Here is a 16,234-nt window from a genome sequence, read left to right as displayed (position 1 = left end):
AGTTTGTAAGTGGTGACTTAGAGAATTTATGTATTTAAACTCTTGTTCTGTCATACAATTCCGTGGCCAAAACTTGCTTATGGACTTGTTTCTTGTGTCCAGCTTTCTTGGCAAAAAAACTGCTCCTTCTTTGCTGTGTGTTGCAGAGTGAATAAAAGGAGGAAGGAGTATTCACCCTGTGCTACAGTCCTTTTCCTTCCTGTTACTGCAGAGGTCCCATGTGATTCCAGCAGAGGTTTTGTCACCTCTTCAAAGTGTGAGAAGTAGCCAAAGATTTTTAGCATTGCTGCAGGGAGTGCTGCTGTCCTTGCTGCTTTCTGATATGTCAGAAAGAGATGTACTCCAGTTAGATCTGACCAAATTTATCTTCCTGAATGCTTGCCATACTGCTGTGATTTGAAACCGGGATCAAATTTCTTTGGTGTTCATTCTTGAGTGAAGGCAGGTGTCCCTGGGGTTTATTTTTGAAGGTTTTAGGATCCCCCCTTTTTTTTTCCCAGATGACAATAAGCAAAGCAGATATTTAGGCTGGGACTTGTTGTGTCTTCTCATGTGTCCACAGCTGACTGGAAGTACTCTAGCCTTCTGGGTATTCAACTGTTATCTGTGCCTTAAGGGTTGAATGCAAGGGCTACCAATGTGATAAAAGCTTGTCACTTTATTTACTGGTTTTAACATTCAAAAAAAAAAAAAAAAAAAGACATTATTTTTCTAGGGACATTTTAAATGTGTTCCTTTCTGAGGGAAATTTCATTGTCATCTTCTGCCTATGGCTTTTAAAGTCACAAGTTTGGTTGATTACTGTCCATTTGAAAAGTATTAGTCAGATTGCATTTATCAATTCAGAAAGTATAATGGGTCAAGACCACTTCCATGAACTCTGAAAACAGGAGGTCAAGACATTTGGTTATCATTATGCTTTTGGAGAGGATTGTCATAATACACACTGGTAATGTAGTTGAGATCAAAACAGACTACAACTGATTTAAGTATTGGTATATATCTAAGTGCAGATCATAAAATGATTGTGTTGGTAGCTGTGCTATCTTTACAAGGATAGATAAGGTTGGCCTTCAGCACTGTAGTCATGGCTGGGTGAGAAATCCCAGAAAACAGTCAGGCAACAGCTTCTTCTCCTTTGGGGCTCTCACAGGATGCAGGAGGCTCTGCTCTGCTTAAGAGAGGTGATCACATTTGTGTGGTGCATTTGGGCTCGTTGTTAGAGAGGCTGTTGTTAGCTCCGATGCCTCTAGTGTGACCACCCTAATTCCTAATGTAGCAGAACATCTGATACCCAAGTGAGTGTCTGGTGTCCAAGCAGCAGCTATGGAAAACACTTTCAGTCATTGTCATTAAAAAAACCCAAAACAAGGATATGGTCAATATGGCATTTTTTTTTCTAAATGTTTGCCTCAATAGGTCATTCAAGCTTTTACTGCCTTGACAGTAGAATAGGGAGCAAGTAAAGGCTCTGGTATCTGCACATTGAGAGCAGCCCCTTCCTATGAACTTGTGACACTGCTGCTTCCCCTGGATTATGGGTTGCTGTTCTTGCTGCAGCTAATACAAGAAGCCTACCAGGTTCACTTCTGGTGTCTAAATTAATGTACTCAATGTCTGGAAAAGAAAACTTGATCTGAATAGAATTCAATCCCTCTCTCATTAAGGTCTTTATTTCTTTTTAATTTTCTTCCCTGTTATTTAATCAAATTGTAGCTGGAAAATATGTATTGTCTATCCAGTGTTTACTGCTTGTTCACAATTTAAAGATTTAAACAGCCTGTTAAGTGAAAATGACCCTTTTGTCTTCCAAACTTGGGGGGGGGCATTTTAATACGCTAATCCTAATTTAATAAATGTGTCTCTTTTTGTTCTCTAATTGCATCCAGACAGCTTCATGCCAGCGTGTTGTCTCTGCGATTTGCTCTACCTGACTGAGGTGCTTGGTGAGAGACACAAGAGTTGATAATAGGCTCAATGAGCTTCTCTAGAAGAAGCTGTTATTTCCAGTTCTTTTCATGGGACTGAAAGAGGCTGCCTGAAGCCTTTGGGCTTCTGGAAATTTGGCATTAATTTACAAGAAAGATGATTTAAACGTTGGCAAATACAGCCACTTTTAGAAGAGAGAATTTGTTTCATTTTATGCTCAACATTTTTTTTGGCATTTTGGCATGTTTGGGTTTGCTTTTCGTTTCTTTGACCCATCCTTTCCAGGATAATTTCACTCCCTATCTTATTTTCCCAATATAAACCTCATCCAAGGTTTACCACAATTGGTAACAGTTAGTTTTCTGAGAGAATTACTTCAGTTCTAGAGCTACACATTGTGTCCCATCTTTGGCTCTTTTGATGTGTTGTGTTACATGAAAGTTCTGTGTCAGCAGGTCTAATATTTGATTCACATTAATTATAATTACCTGCAGTGTTTGGACAAACAAAACTGAAACTCTTTCATCCTCAGATCAGCAACTTTTTCCCATCTTTGAAGATAAATCTGTAGGTTTGCTATGAAGCTGCCCCCTTAGTGTGGCTTTGTCTGAGTTTGCATAAACAGACTTGTGCACTGGTACATTTTAATGCATTTGGAGTTGCCTCAGTCATACCAAGTGTGTACGGATAACAAGCAGAATTTGAATAATGTACTCTCCACTGAGGAGCCATATAGTCAGTTGGGTGACAGCAGTCTTGCTTATGTCCCGTGTTCTTCTCTAGCAGGAGTCCTACTGATTGGCATTTTCTGGTGTCCAAACCACATCTCTGGTTGCTAAGGAGGTACCAGCTCTGCCTGAGACCCATGTGAAGAGCTGCAGTCCTGCTGCCTCCTGTTTGTGCTGTCATTCATGCTTATCTACTATTTCTGTAGCTCCTGGTTACACCCGTGCTGACTTTGCTTCACATTTTCTTGTTTCCATGTAAAATTTGACAAGGCTGCGCCTTATCTCTTGTTCCTTTCCCTCCTCCAGAAAGCAGTGACAGAAGCTGTCATTCATCTTGAATGGGGAAAGCTGCTGTGTTTAGAGCTTTCTATGATTATTTAAAGCTGTTCCTTGGTGGCTTTTGATCATTTGGTAAAAGCCAGTCTTTGAATAAAGTGCAGCTAGAACAGAATTTTATTTCTTTGGAGGATTAGGGATGGGAGTGGTGTTTCAGGTCCTAGCTGTCAAGTGTCCCCCCACTCTGGGCAGTGACCAGCCTAGAGCAGACTTTCAAGCAGATGGCACCTGTCAGGTATCTGTTACAAACAGCCCTAGAAGAGGCTTAGGAACTGTGGGTCATAATAGGGCAGTAGCCACCATCTTTGGTGTTTGTTGGGGATTTCTTGTTTGTTTTTTTAATGTTAGGAGTTTTTGTCTGTTTGTTTTTGGAAAGATTAATACATCAAGCTTTCCCTGAGAGGAAGACCTACAGAACTGTGTTTTAGGACAATTTTTATTGTGCCATAGTGAAATATAGAAGAGTTCTGAAGAGCAAAAAGCTTAACTTAGTTCTTCTTTCTTTATTAGCTCTTCCCCTCAAGGCTTCTCCCAGTCTGTACTCATATCTAGAACTGGTGCAATCCAAGTGCAGCACCTTGCACTCCTTGAACTTCATGAGGTTAATGTGGCAAAAGTTACCTAAAGCCACTAATAATTTACAGAGAAAATTTGTCCTCACCATTTTAGAGACTCAGTCATGTTTAATTTTAAGAATCCTTGTCTATTTTGCCAGGAAAAGTACTTTCCTCAATATATTCTGTAAGCAGAGAAAAGAGGAAAAAGATAAACATGCAAGATACTGAACACCATACCTTGGTCCTGTCTACCCAGCAGCTTCAGGGGCAGCAAATTATAAAGGTGTTGTGTTTGCCTTCCCAAGAGATCATCAGTCTTCTCAGCCTCTCCTTCCCTCTCATTAACAGCCAAGGAAAGATGATCAGACCCCATCTCTGGTGTCCTTTTCCCTCGTGTGCCTTCATGTAACCCCCTCTGTCTGCTTGCTTGATTTTTAGATCTGACTAATGGACAATTTGTGAAGTTGATTCCAGGATTGCTGACATTCGCTTTAGACTCTTTCTTACCTACACAGCTTCACAGATATGACACAAGTTACAAAAGCTCCTTCAATTTTTCTTATTAGTTATTCTGTTGTCTGGCAGTTGTTATTTATGTGTTTACCCTGTGATAGTTCTTTAATGTGTGGAGTCAGAAGTTTATTGGTTGCTTTGCAGACAAGGTAAGGTTTTGAGGAAGTGTTTGGGAGTTTGGAGGGGTGTTGCTTAGTTGCTTGATTGAACAGCAGTGAGTTGTCATAGTCTAGATTTTCATCAGAACGGCATCTGATAACACGTCACATAACACCTGGTGATCAGCTGACAGTAGCTGTTGAAGATCTGTTCATTCCCCATTTATTCCGTGATGTGCTTTGTCACTAGAATGTTTTTTTGCACACATCTGCACCATGGTACTGTAGTTCACTATCCATGTTTACAGGTGTAACTGCTAGGATTGAGCTTCCCAATTATTCCTGTTGTGTATGTCCATGGTGCTGAGTTTGTATTTTTACATTAGAGGAAAGCCAGACTAGTTCCCAAAGTCTTTCCCTATCACCTTCCAAAAAAACTTGCTTTATTTTGAAAAATTGCAGATTTTTATTTAATCCAAGTCTCTCTTAAAGGTTTTTACCCTCTTCTCAGAAATTGAAATACTGTTTTCTCCTGGCCTTAAGAGATTTTCTTGCTCCTTTTTTATACTATTACTAACTTTGTGCTTTAGAGTTGGGGATATTGCATTAATGATATCTCTTTTGGAAAATAATCAAGTTGCAGATCATATGGCTCTGCACCTTTAAAGACAATGGTGATTCTTGCTCACTTGATTCATTTCTGTCAAGGCTTGAAGATTGTCGAAGAAGGGATCACATCTCTTTTGATCAAGGGGAAGTCTTCTTCATACCTTGTATCTTTCTAGAGAGGTGTTGGGGCTTTTTTAAATACAGTGCTAATTTCAATTGCTTCAATGTCTTGGGCAGTGGAGGTGATAAGTAAAAGGAGATGTTTGAGATCAGGTTAGTAACCAGGCAGAGAAATTGGCGTGACATGACAGAGGAGGTTAACTCTGTTCTCTGTGTGAGCGTAGTACACGGTGAGCAGCTGAGAGCCTGACATGGCATTCTGTGCTGGTGCCTCCAAAGGAGTTTTTCCCAAAGACATTTTTGTGTGGTTTTGATCCACAAGCAAACAAGAACATCCATGGACTTTTTCTGTAATGATAAACTAAATACTGCTAAGAAATATTTATTCCTCAGTATCCAAGCACAATTATCTGTACAGGCAAATTATCCAAATGATCCTTAGCAAGGATTTTGACTCATGCCGGTTAGCTTCTCCCAACCATTTTTTCCACTGATGAGGAATTACCAGGTCCGGGAACTGTGCCCAGACAGGCAGGTTGAGCTTTGTCTGTTTTGGAGCCTGAGAGTGCAGAGGCCATCTAATCTCAAAGTCAGGGAGCTTTTCTGGGTGTGTTCAAACATCGTGTGTAGACTGTAGCTAGTGAGAGCTAGAGGAATTTCTGCCTTTGTGCTAAATCCCACGGTCAGGAGCATTCAAGGTTTTACCCTGCCTGAAGAAAGCTGCTTGTTGATCATTTGTACCCTATTAGCTTTAAAATGCTACTGGTTTGATGTGTGTGTGTGGACATAAACTGTAGATAACACAACGGCCCTTCCACTTCCAGAGCAGCTGTAGGAGCAGGATGTTGTTACGATGTTCGTAGCTGTGTAGCACAGCTGTTGTGAGCATCCAATGTCCTGAAGTGAAGCTGGCAAGATGCTGCTGTGAGACTGTATTTTTCTGCTTTCTTGATGAAGATTTAAAATTCATCAATTATTTACAGCATGGTTTTATAGCTGAGTTTGCAACGTAATAGTCATTATCACCATTTTTAATCTCTTGACCCTTCACATCTTGGGTTGCTTCTTGATGTGACATTGGAAAGTAGTTGAACATAATGTTTGTAAAATGCTTTGAAGATGAAATGCTCCACAGTAGATTTTTATTATTACCAGAGGCAAAGTGTGCAGGAGTGGCTTAATATTGGACTGTTTATTTCCCAAGAGATGGCTTTGTTTTGAAAAGTGCACATTATCAATTGAGTTTTAGACAAAACTATCTTATTTCAATCCTGAATATAAATAAATTGTCAAACTCTTTTATGGTTACATTATTTGCATCAGATATTTGTAGACCAGCAGTGCATTTATGATACTACCTATTCTTAGCTTATGTTTAATTAAGCTTTTCTTTTAATGTATTTGGCTTTTACTATCCAAAGGTATGTTGATTCCGGACATCCTTATATATCTAGAAGTTGCAGTGTTCTTACAACTACGTGGTATATAGATATATTTATTTGAGAAATATATGTATATTGAGACATATATTGCTCTTCAAAGATAAAATAAGTTCAGTATGTGAACAAAGAAGAATGGTCTGCATTCAGAAATGATGATGTTTTATTAGAGTATGGTTTGCAGGCAGTTTTTCACATGTTCAACCTACCCATACTAAAGACCTGTCTTTTTTTTTTTTTAATAGTGCTTTAGCTATTTCTTGAATAATTTTTATTTCCAGCCTCTCTCTACATCATGAACTGATAGGTGATTGTACAGAGATAAATAAAAAGTGAGCTGTTTAACAGTTCTCGAGCTGGTTTCCATGTGAGGTAGAGGAGGAGGGGGGGAGCTGCAGTGCTCAAATGGAAGAAGTTCAGCTTGCTGAAACAGGGATTGCTCCAGAGACAGCGATGTCCTGCATGTTCACTGCCTCCCTTGCCCTTGCAGGGTCGTCACTCCCACCCAGCAGCCTTGTTTTGACAGAGCTGTTTTGCGGTGTCAGCACAGGGCACCTCTGGGCTTTGGGAGGCAGCTCTTGTCAGCAGAGGGGTCGCTGGGCTGCGGCCAGGCACCGCATCCCTGCACCCTTGAGCGGGATGCCTCTCTTCCTGCAGCTGCAAAAGCTTTGGGCTGCTGCCTGGCACTTACAGGAATCATTGTGGAATTTGCTGATTCTGCCAGACACAACCTAAACACTTGTTCCCAAGTGCTGTGTCCCATCAGGACAGCTGTTGGTTATGAAAAACATGCAGTGGCTTTCATCTGTAATAATACAGCTTTGTTGGACTATTGCAAGCTTACAATAATCTGAGCAATACTGTGAGGCAGTACCCCCCTGCTCAGCCTTTATAAAGCTCGGGGAGCTTTATTCCCCCGTGCTTCAGTCAGGATGTTCATTTATTGTTGTCACTAATGTCAGAGATGCGGGGGAGGGAGGGAGGCTAAATTTTCACTCCATACTGTCAGTAAGGATTAACTGCAAATGCTGGGCAGTGCTTTCAAAACATTCTGACCTATTTACACAACAAAACTGATCAGAACAAAATAAACAGTTCTGGTCAGTGGCTGAATGCTGTATTGTGGCAGCTATATTTGGCAGTGAATTTTCTCATCATTTTTCCAATGTAGACAAAAAACAGAATGCCATAGAAATTTTAAGCATTACAAGCAGATAATGCCCATACTGAATAGCTTGTTTCTCCTGTTGCCTTTTGGGGAAAGGGGACAATTTGGCTGTAATTCAGTTGGAACAAATTCTTATGAAGCAACTGACAAAAAAGCATATGAGTAGATTTATCATTCTGCCATGTGGGGTAATAAACAATTGCATCATTTCCAGCAAGCTGCAATATATACCTGCGAGACGGTGGATCTCTCTCCAAGGTATAACCTCTGCAAAGAAGCATTAAATGGGGAATTGACAGACTCTAAAAATTGTTGGTTTCCTGCTTGGATTTTATTTTTTTATTTTGTAACAGCTGTAGTGGATACTTGTAGTTACTTCTTCATTTTTATGTGGTATCCCCTAAAGAATGAATGGAGAGAAATTTTTCATTTTAGCTATTTGGAAGGTCATTCTGTATTTTCTGTATTTCTGGGTCACAGATTCTTGGTAGTTCGTAGGATAAAATTGCCTGACACTCAAGATAGAAAATACTTCTTCTGTCTTGCATCTTGAACTCAGTTTCTGAGAATACTAAAATGAAGCCTTTTTAAACTTTTTTTTTTTCCCCCACTCCTCCTTGTAGTGATAGTCCCAATGCTATCCATGAGGTGGAAAAGTGGTTACCACGGCTGCACTCGGTTGTCATAGGACCTGGCTTAGGCAGAGATGAAGTTCTGCTTGAGAACGCTAAGGTAACGTGCATACTGATATTTTATCCTATGTCTTCATGTTGAATTGTATTAACCATTCCTATATTTGACATCATTACACAAATGTTCTTGTTATGGTTGCTAAATATCAAATTTAATAAAATATTGTTGACTGACAATTACAGTTTCTATCCATGGCCTTCACTGTTAAACTGTAACCTTCAGTCTGAATTTTAGACACCTGTATGGTTGTTCTGATTTGCTTTTGTTTAGCTTGTCAAAGTCACTAATTAAGAAATAGGTGTTGGCATATCTAGATAAAAGGCTCTGTGTTTTCTTAGGTGCAAAGCACCAGTACTGTAAGTACATAAATATGGATTTGAGTTAATAATTTTTGACAGCTCGTATCAGATGCACCAAAGAACAGGAACTGGGTCCTCTTGCTATAAGAAATAATACTCCTAATGATAAAATGTTGCAGATTTCCTACTTTGGATAGAGAAATAATCCTGTTTTCTGTCAAGCCTTAGTGGAGAGCTGAAACAGGAGATTAGATAGTCTTTTACTTTAAATAATACATACTTAGACCATCTTCCCAAGGATGTTTTGTATTACTGTCAACAAATCTTTGTGTGTTTGAAGTGTGTCTTTCAGTCTAATGTCAGTCTAATTTTGTGCATTAATTTTTTTTTCCTGACCAGTATTACTGAATTAATCAGTGGCACTAACAGGTGGAATTAATATAATTTACTGAAATGGTGACAGTTACACAGTGAAGTCACAAAACGGGGCAGGCAAGAGACTGGAGACCAGACTATCCAAGTGTTTAGAATACTTTGAAAACTGTGAATGGTAGTTTTGCTAGGATATTGTTAGAGAAAGTTGCTATTGGAGTTTCTTGCTTCTTTAATTTTTTTCTTTGGAAGGCAAATGTACATATTATGATACAGAGTTGCAAAAGTAATAAAGATTAGAAAATAAAGAAAATAAATGTATTACAACTGATGAAGAAATCAAATTGTATTATGACTGAGAAATTTAAATATATTGTATTAGTTTTTTGAAAACATTATTTTCAGAATTTTTTTTTTTACAGAAAAAATATTTTACACAATTCTTTTTTTTTTTCTAAAAAAATACGTTTGATGGGCTTTTTTCCTAAAGGAGAACAACTTTAAACAAAAGAAAATAAGAGTTCATTCTTTTATGTCAGAATTCCATCCAGGGTTTATGTGCTTATGTGTACTACAGAAGTATCTGGAAGATTTCTTGATTGTATTTTTTTCCTCATTGCTAAAAATAACATTGCTTACCTAGTGAATTACAAGCATACTTTTACTTCAGTCTGGCTGTCCTGTGAAAGCCAGCTTAGAGTTAAAGAAACAAACCCAGCCAGTAAAGAGAAGGCATTTGGAAGTTACTTTGTGCTAAAATCTCACGGCACATTCATATGAGCTGTGGATCTGGCCTTATTAATTTCAAGTCACATTAAAGCTCAAGTTCTTTGTCTGCACTGTAGTTGTGTAAGTGTTCATTAGTTACCCAGTGCTGAGGTTTTGAACATGCCACTGGGGACAAGCGAACCCTGGCTGCCTGTCTGAGGGAGAGTGGTGCTTCTCTGTGCTGAGGGAAAGCTGAGTCTCACTCCTGCTCTGACAGCGAATTTCCAGTGTCAAGAAAAAAACCCAGAGGTGATAGCATTGCTGTTTTAAACTTTTATAGGAGACTGGCTTGGTGTAAAGTTTTCTGGTTTCCCTTTAAGTGGCACATATGAACACCAGGCTGGGAGGTAGGTGGGTGTCTGCTTTCTGGTCGGGGTTTTGTGTCAGAGTGCTAGTGATGGTGAGATGGAGCTTCCCCTCTGCCTCCTTCTGTCCCGTTAAGGTGCTGAGGCATCGAGTTCTGGCATCTCTCTAAAGCTGTTTTTATGTCAGTTCTTGTCAGTATTGTGCCAGCACATTTCCAATTAATGTGCTTCTCCAAACAGTCATGTGTTTGGGCTGCTTCTCTCTTCTGAGCATTGAGAAATTAAGAAATTAATTACTAGCGCTGTAACCTTCAATTTCTGGTATATGGCCAAGAGACAGTGTTTTGTTGTGGAATAGCTTGAGTGCTTGTTGACCAGATGGTGCATCATCTCCAGATCAAAGAATGCTTTGCTTCCTCAGCATCTTTAGTATGTCACCTGCCTCCCTCATTCTTGACACCTGCACTGCTCACTGTGGCATTTGAGCTCCTTTCAACAGTCTGATATAAAAAATCCACCTTGGGATCAGTCTCCTTTGATTTGATGTTTTTCTCCTTGAGCACTGTGGTAGTCTCTGAATACATATTTACTGGTTTCCTGCAATTTTGTGGGTTTGGCTGTAATTCCATTTACAAGTCCTGTTACAAGAAGCTACTCTGCAAGTTATAGCCTCCTTTTATAAGCCACTTGTGTGGGTCTGTGCCAGAACCCTCACATGCTGTTACTCAGTTGCTTGGAGCTGATGCTCTGTCAGAGCTTTTGAGCCATGGGTTTGTGAGACCAGGAGCTGCAGCTTCAGAAAATTCCCCTAAAGAAAGCATTTGTTGTGTCCTGATAGCTGTACACCTGGATCCCTTGCAGATGTGACAATTCTAGTCTCAGCCTGGTTAGACCTTCCAATTCCAAAGCAAATAAGCAGTCCAAGCAGCTTCTCTTCAAGAGAAAAACCACATTTCTGCTCCACTTCTCACCTCGGGAGTATGCAGATTGAAGCATTTCTGCTCCCCATACTACTTCAAACTTTTGAAATGCTGTTACCACGTCTGGTGTGAAAGTTGGCCATGATGTCAGCTTTCTTGTTGGGAACATCAGGCCATCTGTTTATTCCTTTCAGTGTCCATGACTGATTCTGGCCAGAGATACCAGTATGTTATGTCACTGAGTTCAGCTCAGTTGGAGTGCTGCTGCTGATGCTTTAGCTTGTTGAGAAGAAGTTGAGCTGCTATGTGGAAGCAAGGCCAAGATCCCAATGACTGTCCTCTGCTTAGAAGCAGAATATTTCCAAAGCTGTTGGATATTCTCCTTGTTTTCCCACAGCAGCAGTGTAACGTCCCTATCCTATCTGCCAATCACAATTTACTTCATTCAGCTGTTGCATGTATGTTTGCACTTCTGGCTTTACTGTGATCTGATTTTCCATTTAGGAGAAGCTTGGAGGTAGGGAAATTTCTGCCTGTACCATCAAGAGCTGTTTCTTGGGTGTGTGAGAGAACCAGGTTCCTCTGCTGCAGGGTGATGAGTGCAGCTTCTGAGAGGACTTTGTTAAAAATAATGTTCCTTGCATAGCCTCCTGGGAGAGCAGGAGATGCTGCCTGATGCTGCAGGATGTTCTGCATTCTGCTGCCACCTAGCAGTTAGGCAGTTAAAGGCTGAGCTATGTCCTTCATCAGTTTCCATCCTCTTGTCATCTCCTTTCCCCTATTCCTTCTGGTTTTGAGGCCAAATGGACTGATACAGGATTGCTGCTGGGATAGGAGTTACTGTAGGGATCACGTAGACAAGCATTCATCCTTATAAAGAGCCCTCTCCTTAACTGAATTCTTCCATGTTAAAATCTTCCTTTCTTGTCACTGGGTTCCTTGCCTCTCTCCTTGAAGTGGCAGCACCAAGTCCTGGACCCTGGTCTTCCAGATTCCTGTGTCTTGTTTGAAGTCGGAATGCTGTTTTCAGCAGAGCATGCTTGCTTCCCTCCAGTAGGAGAGAGGTAATGATTAATGGCAAGAACAGCTCTGTGTAATTCAGATTACATGATGAAATTGACTGGGTTCTCAAACCATATGTTTATTCCTCTTGCTCAATTCTCAGTCTTTGTTTTAGCTTCCAGAACATGTCAGGACTACCAGCCTGGGTTTTCTTTTGACTGAGGCACTGCCTAGCTGCCATTTGTGCCTGTTGCTGTTTTTCTTCCCTCAGCCTCCTTGTCTTGCAGTGCTTCCTTCAGCCAATCATTTGCCCTTAAAGATCTCCACTATCTCTTGGGATATAAATTTCAGAATCTCATTTTTCACCCCTTGTGACATCATCTTAAGGTCGTGTTAAAGTGTCTTGGCTGTACTTAACATCTACATGGTGAGAGAGTTTTGGGCCCTTGTCATGGATCATCTCCATCAGGTGTGCCCAGAGAGAGCCCATTTGAAATTTTCAGGTAGGTGGATTGTCAGTTCCACCTTGACTGAGGCATCAGCCTTTCTGTGTTTGGTTATTTGGGTTATTTTCCCCCTTTCAAGCCTCATGCATTCAAGATTTAGGCAACACTTCACAGCTCTAATAAGTTGTGAGAATGGGACCAGGTGCTTCACTGCACTATCTGCACTACTTTTCTGCAAGATGAGGAGCACTGCAGAACACAGGGCCACCTGTTGTTATCATATAGGTCTGTTGGAGTTGAATCTCTCACTGTGGGCCTTGAAAAGGATTTTCCTCTTGATATCTACTAGCCCTCTCAGTTCTGTTTGTACCGGAGTGTAAGACACCTGAGAAGTGTCCCAGGTGAATGTTTCAGGCAGCAGATTAGTATTGCCTGTGGTCCCTACCACCATGTACAAACATGAACCAACTGAATGTGTTGTTGTGTGGAGTCACTGCTCATGGCAACTCAAATCAGCTGAATTATTAAACTTCATTCTTTAGTGTGTGTCATGTGCATTTGCTTCCTCCCTGTTTGGGGGTTCTTGCTGTGGGGATGCAGCAGTTCATAAGGAACTGAAGTAGCAGCAAGGATATGCCTCTTTCTCTTCTCAGCCCTCAGCTAGGAGCAGGTGAGGTAGCTGGAACTTTGTGTTTGGGGTACTACAAGGGCTAAACCCAGTGGGATGTGTGTGCCCTCTGTGAGAACGTGTGTGCTGTCAGCCCTCACCCAAGGCCCAGCATTGATGCACATATCACAAACAGAATCCAGTGAAAAACTGATCTCCAGCTGGCCAAGCTTCACTGCTTTCAAAAGGCCTGATGAGACTCAGAACTTGTGGATGTTGTCACCTCAGGTGGGGCATTTGCTGGGTTCGGATTCAGGTCTTTGTGATGGTGTTACTGGTTTGGATGAAGCTGGGGAACACCAGCTCAAGGCAGAGATGCCCTTTTGGTTATGCCAAGAAACTACTGCTGGTTGAGCTAAGAGCTGTTAGTATTCTGTGGCTTCCTCACAGATGTCTTGATTAGAAAAATTTTGTTTGAATATATGCTAACAGTACCTTAAATACAGGTTTATGTAGCTTGCAAACAGAATTTATTTCTGATATGTGTAATGGATCTTGATGAAAGTCATTCACAGTGAAGTGGGATTTTTATTTGATTTCTGTGTGTAGGCTTATGTTGTTGTTTAACTTGATTTTGATACTCAAAAGCATTTGTAAGCAAAATACTGGTATTGGATATCTTTTCAACTCTCTCTGAGCTCATTCAGTTAGAAACCCTAAAAAGAAATTGGCAGTGATAAATTCAGTTCATTAAGTTCATTTTAAGCATGACAAGTTAGTTTTAAGTTTATGTTGATTTAAGACAAAGTGCCAACAGCTGACCATGAATATCTGATGCCAAATCTAGTTAACATAATCAGTTATACATTGGAAACTTTGTAGAGTTTTAATTGTCAGTGAACATTAAGTGAATAAGAGCATGAAAAAAATTACTGCTTTTATTTATTCTGATGTAGATATTTATACTCTAGGTTGCAATAAAAAGGATTAATACTTAAAAGTGGATGGTCATGTGTTTAGGACTGAAATGTGTGTATAAATGTAGCTTCTCAAATGGTCTCTGGTTGACCATGATTTTGGGGGAGCACGGGCCAAAAGGAGTGCTCTGGATTTTTTCATAACTACTACAGTATTTCAGAGGTTTTGTTTTTTCTTACTGTGTTCAGGCATTACTTTGGCTTATGTCACTTCTTCAGGAATTTAGGATGTGATTGAAACTGATATTAAGAAACTGATAGTTGCAGTTTTCTTCCATGCTCAAGGCAAGTAGTCTAATTTGAATTCAAAGAAGGAATCTACAAATGAATAATTTTAATCTTTGTTGTTTTTTTTTTTTAAATGTAGAATAGAGCAGTTTTGATTAGCTGTCATCTACAGTGTCTTCTGCTTTGTTATTTTGTAACAGCTTCTAACATCTCCCAAAGCACTTAATGAGCCTGATGGTGTAGAGGGGTAGAGTCCTTATCACACTCTGCCTGGCTTAAGTGAAACATTTTTGCTGTGCACCTGAAAATCTGTTTTGGAACACAGGGCCTAACATGTGGTACTACAGTTAAAAGACAGACTTAAATTGAATGGAGCATAAACCACGAGATGAAGAACCTATTTGTTCTGGAGCAGGGATATTCATCTCTATTAGGTGACTCTTCATTCACAAGTGGTGATCATGCCTTGCATGAGGATTGAGGGCTTAGTGGAGCAATTAATGAGTTAGTGGCAGGTATGCATACAGAAATACATAAAGTAAAATTCAGGCAATTAGGCTAGTTAAAGATGATTTTTATATATATATATTGTCCACAAAGAGAGATTTTCATTGTCTTTGCTGAATTTTGAAAGGAGGATGAGTCTTCGGGTCAGTTTGTGCAGTTTAAGAGACAACTGCACATTTTAATCAGTGAGTCAATAAAAATCTAAAACCAGTTTTGAAATGTCTGAAAATATGGCTCTAATGGGAAGAATCTCAAACAGTAGAACTCCATTCTTAATGTTTTCCAAACTTCTTGCATCAAACAGAATATATTAAGGGAAGCTTCTCCCCCCTGCCAGCTAGGGCTGTAGCCTCGAGCACAGCCTGTGCTGGGCTATTTGCCTACTTCTAGCTGTGCAAGATTACAAATTCCTGCTTGCCAAGCCCATTTTCCAGGCATCTCCACCAGAGCTGCATCCTGACCTCTATTGCAGCTGAGTCCCTGCTAACTCTGCATTTATCCAGACTCGAAGCAAGAAATGCTTCCTAGGGCTTTCAGTGCCTATTTGTAGAAATCGATTTGCAGCGTGTTGGGGTGGAACTTATTTGTTCCTCCCGGTCACCTTGGGGAGGAGGATGTGTGGAAATGCTTTGAGCTGCAGCATTTACAGGAAGATTTTGGTTCTTTTTTCTTTTATCTCCCCGTTTCAGGCAAAATCATGGATTCAGGATTGCTGGATGAGAGCAGCATCCATGCAGAAAATATAAGCAATTATAGATGGCGTTTCAACAGCAGTTTCTGATCCCAGCTTTCAGGAGAGGGTTCTTTGTGAAAGGGACTGCCACTCCCAGTGCCAGGTTATGCACATTTGCATGTCTTTACCAAGCCAGAGGGTGTAATTACATACTCAGCATTTGCAGGTTGCAGTGGAGTGCACTTTGAGTGGGCTGAAGGCACTGCTTCCTTAAGAGTTTGGATATCATTTTAGTCAATACTGTCCATTATTATGGCATGTTAAGGCTTGAATTTCTTTTTGAGAACATGAGTAAGACTTTTCCTGTGAGTGGGTCAAGATATGACTTGTGAAGGGACTGAGGAAATGCAGTGGTTTAGTAAAGCAATCTTTTCTTTGCAAGATAGAAAAATGACAGTGTGAAAATTAATTACTGTTTTGGGATAGATGTTGCTTTATATATTCTGCTAGTCTGGTTTTCTCTTCATTTCATTAAAATTCAATCTTTTAATTAAATGACTGGTTCTAATTTCCTGATTCTTCCCTTTGTAAACACCAAATGCCAAAGTTTTTCGTAGCTGAACTAGCTCATGAGGAAGAACGTTAAGTAGTGACAAAAATATTAATATATTAAAAGTCACTGCAGGCATTCTTCTGCTAATCCACATCTAATTAAAAAAGCTGAAAAGTATATCTGACTTAGGTGTGGCAAACCTACATAATTGTCTTTTCTGTGGATCCGTGGAGAACCAGCTTTTATGCTGTTGCATGTGGGCAGCATAAATAGGATGGGTGCTATTGCTGGCTCGTGGACTTGGGTGCAGAAGTTCAGACTGCAGAGTTTCTTTCCAAGAGGCTGTGGGCACTCCTGGGAGAGTGAACACACTCTCCAGTTCTCTGC

At 40.2% G+C, this 16,234-nt stretch overlaps 1 protein-coding gene across 1 annotated transcript in view; it reads left to right on the top strand.

Moving 5' to 3' along the window:
* Positions 1 to 16,234, top strand: part of NAXD (NAD(P)HX dehydratase) — a 49,973-nt gene that overhangs the window by 13,376 nt on the left and 20,363 nt on the right. Inside the window, exons 7-8 of the mRNA XM_041472291.1 lie at positions 7,712 to 7,755; positions 8,121 to 8,229. Of these exons, the coding sequence (XP_041328225.1) occupies positions 7,712 to 7,755; positions 8,121 to 8,229 (153 nt within the window). The remainder of the gene's footprint in view (positions 1 to 7,711; positions 7,756 to 8,120; positions 8,230 to 16,234) is intronic.

Source organism: Pyrgilauda ruficollis, unplaced genomic scaffold, assembly GCF_017590135.1.
Source record: "Pyrgilauda ruficollis isolate IOZ18807 unplaced genomic scaffold, ASM1759013v1 scaffold29, whole genome shotgun sequence".
Taxonomy (NCBI): domain Eukaryota; kingdom Metazoa; phylum Chordata; class Aves; order Passeriformes; family Passeridae; genus Pyrgilauda; species Pyrgilauda ruficollis.
The sequence above is the reverse complement of the archived record's forward strand: the minus strand, read 5'-3'. Positions and strand labels throughout refer to the sequence as shown.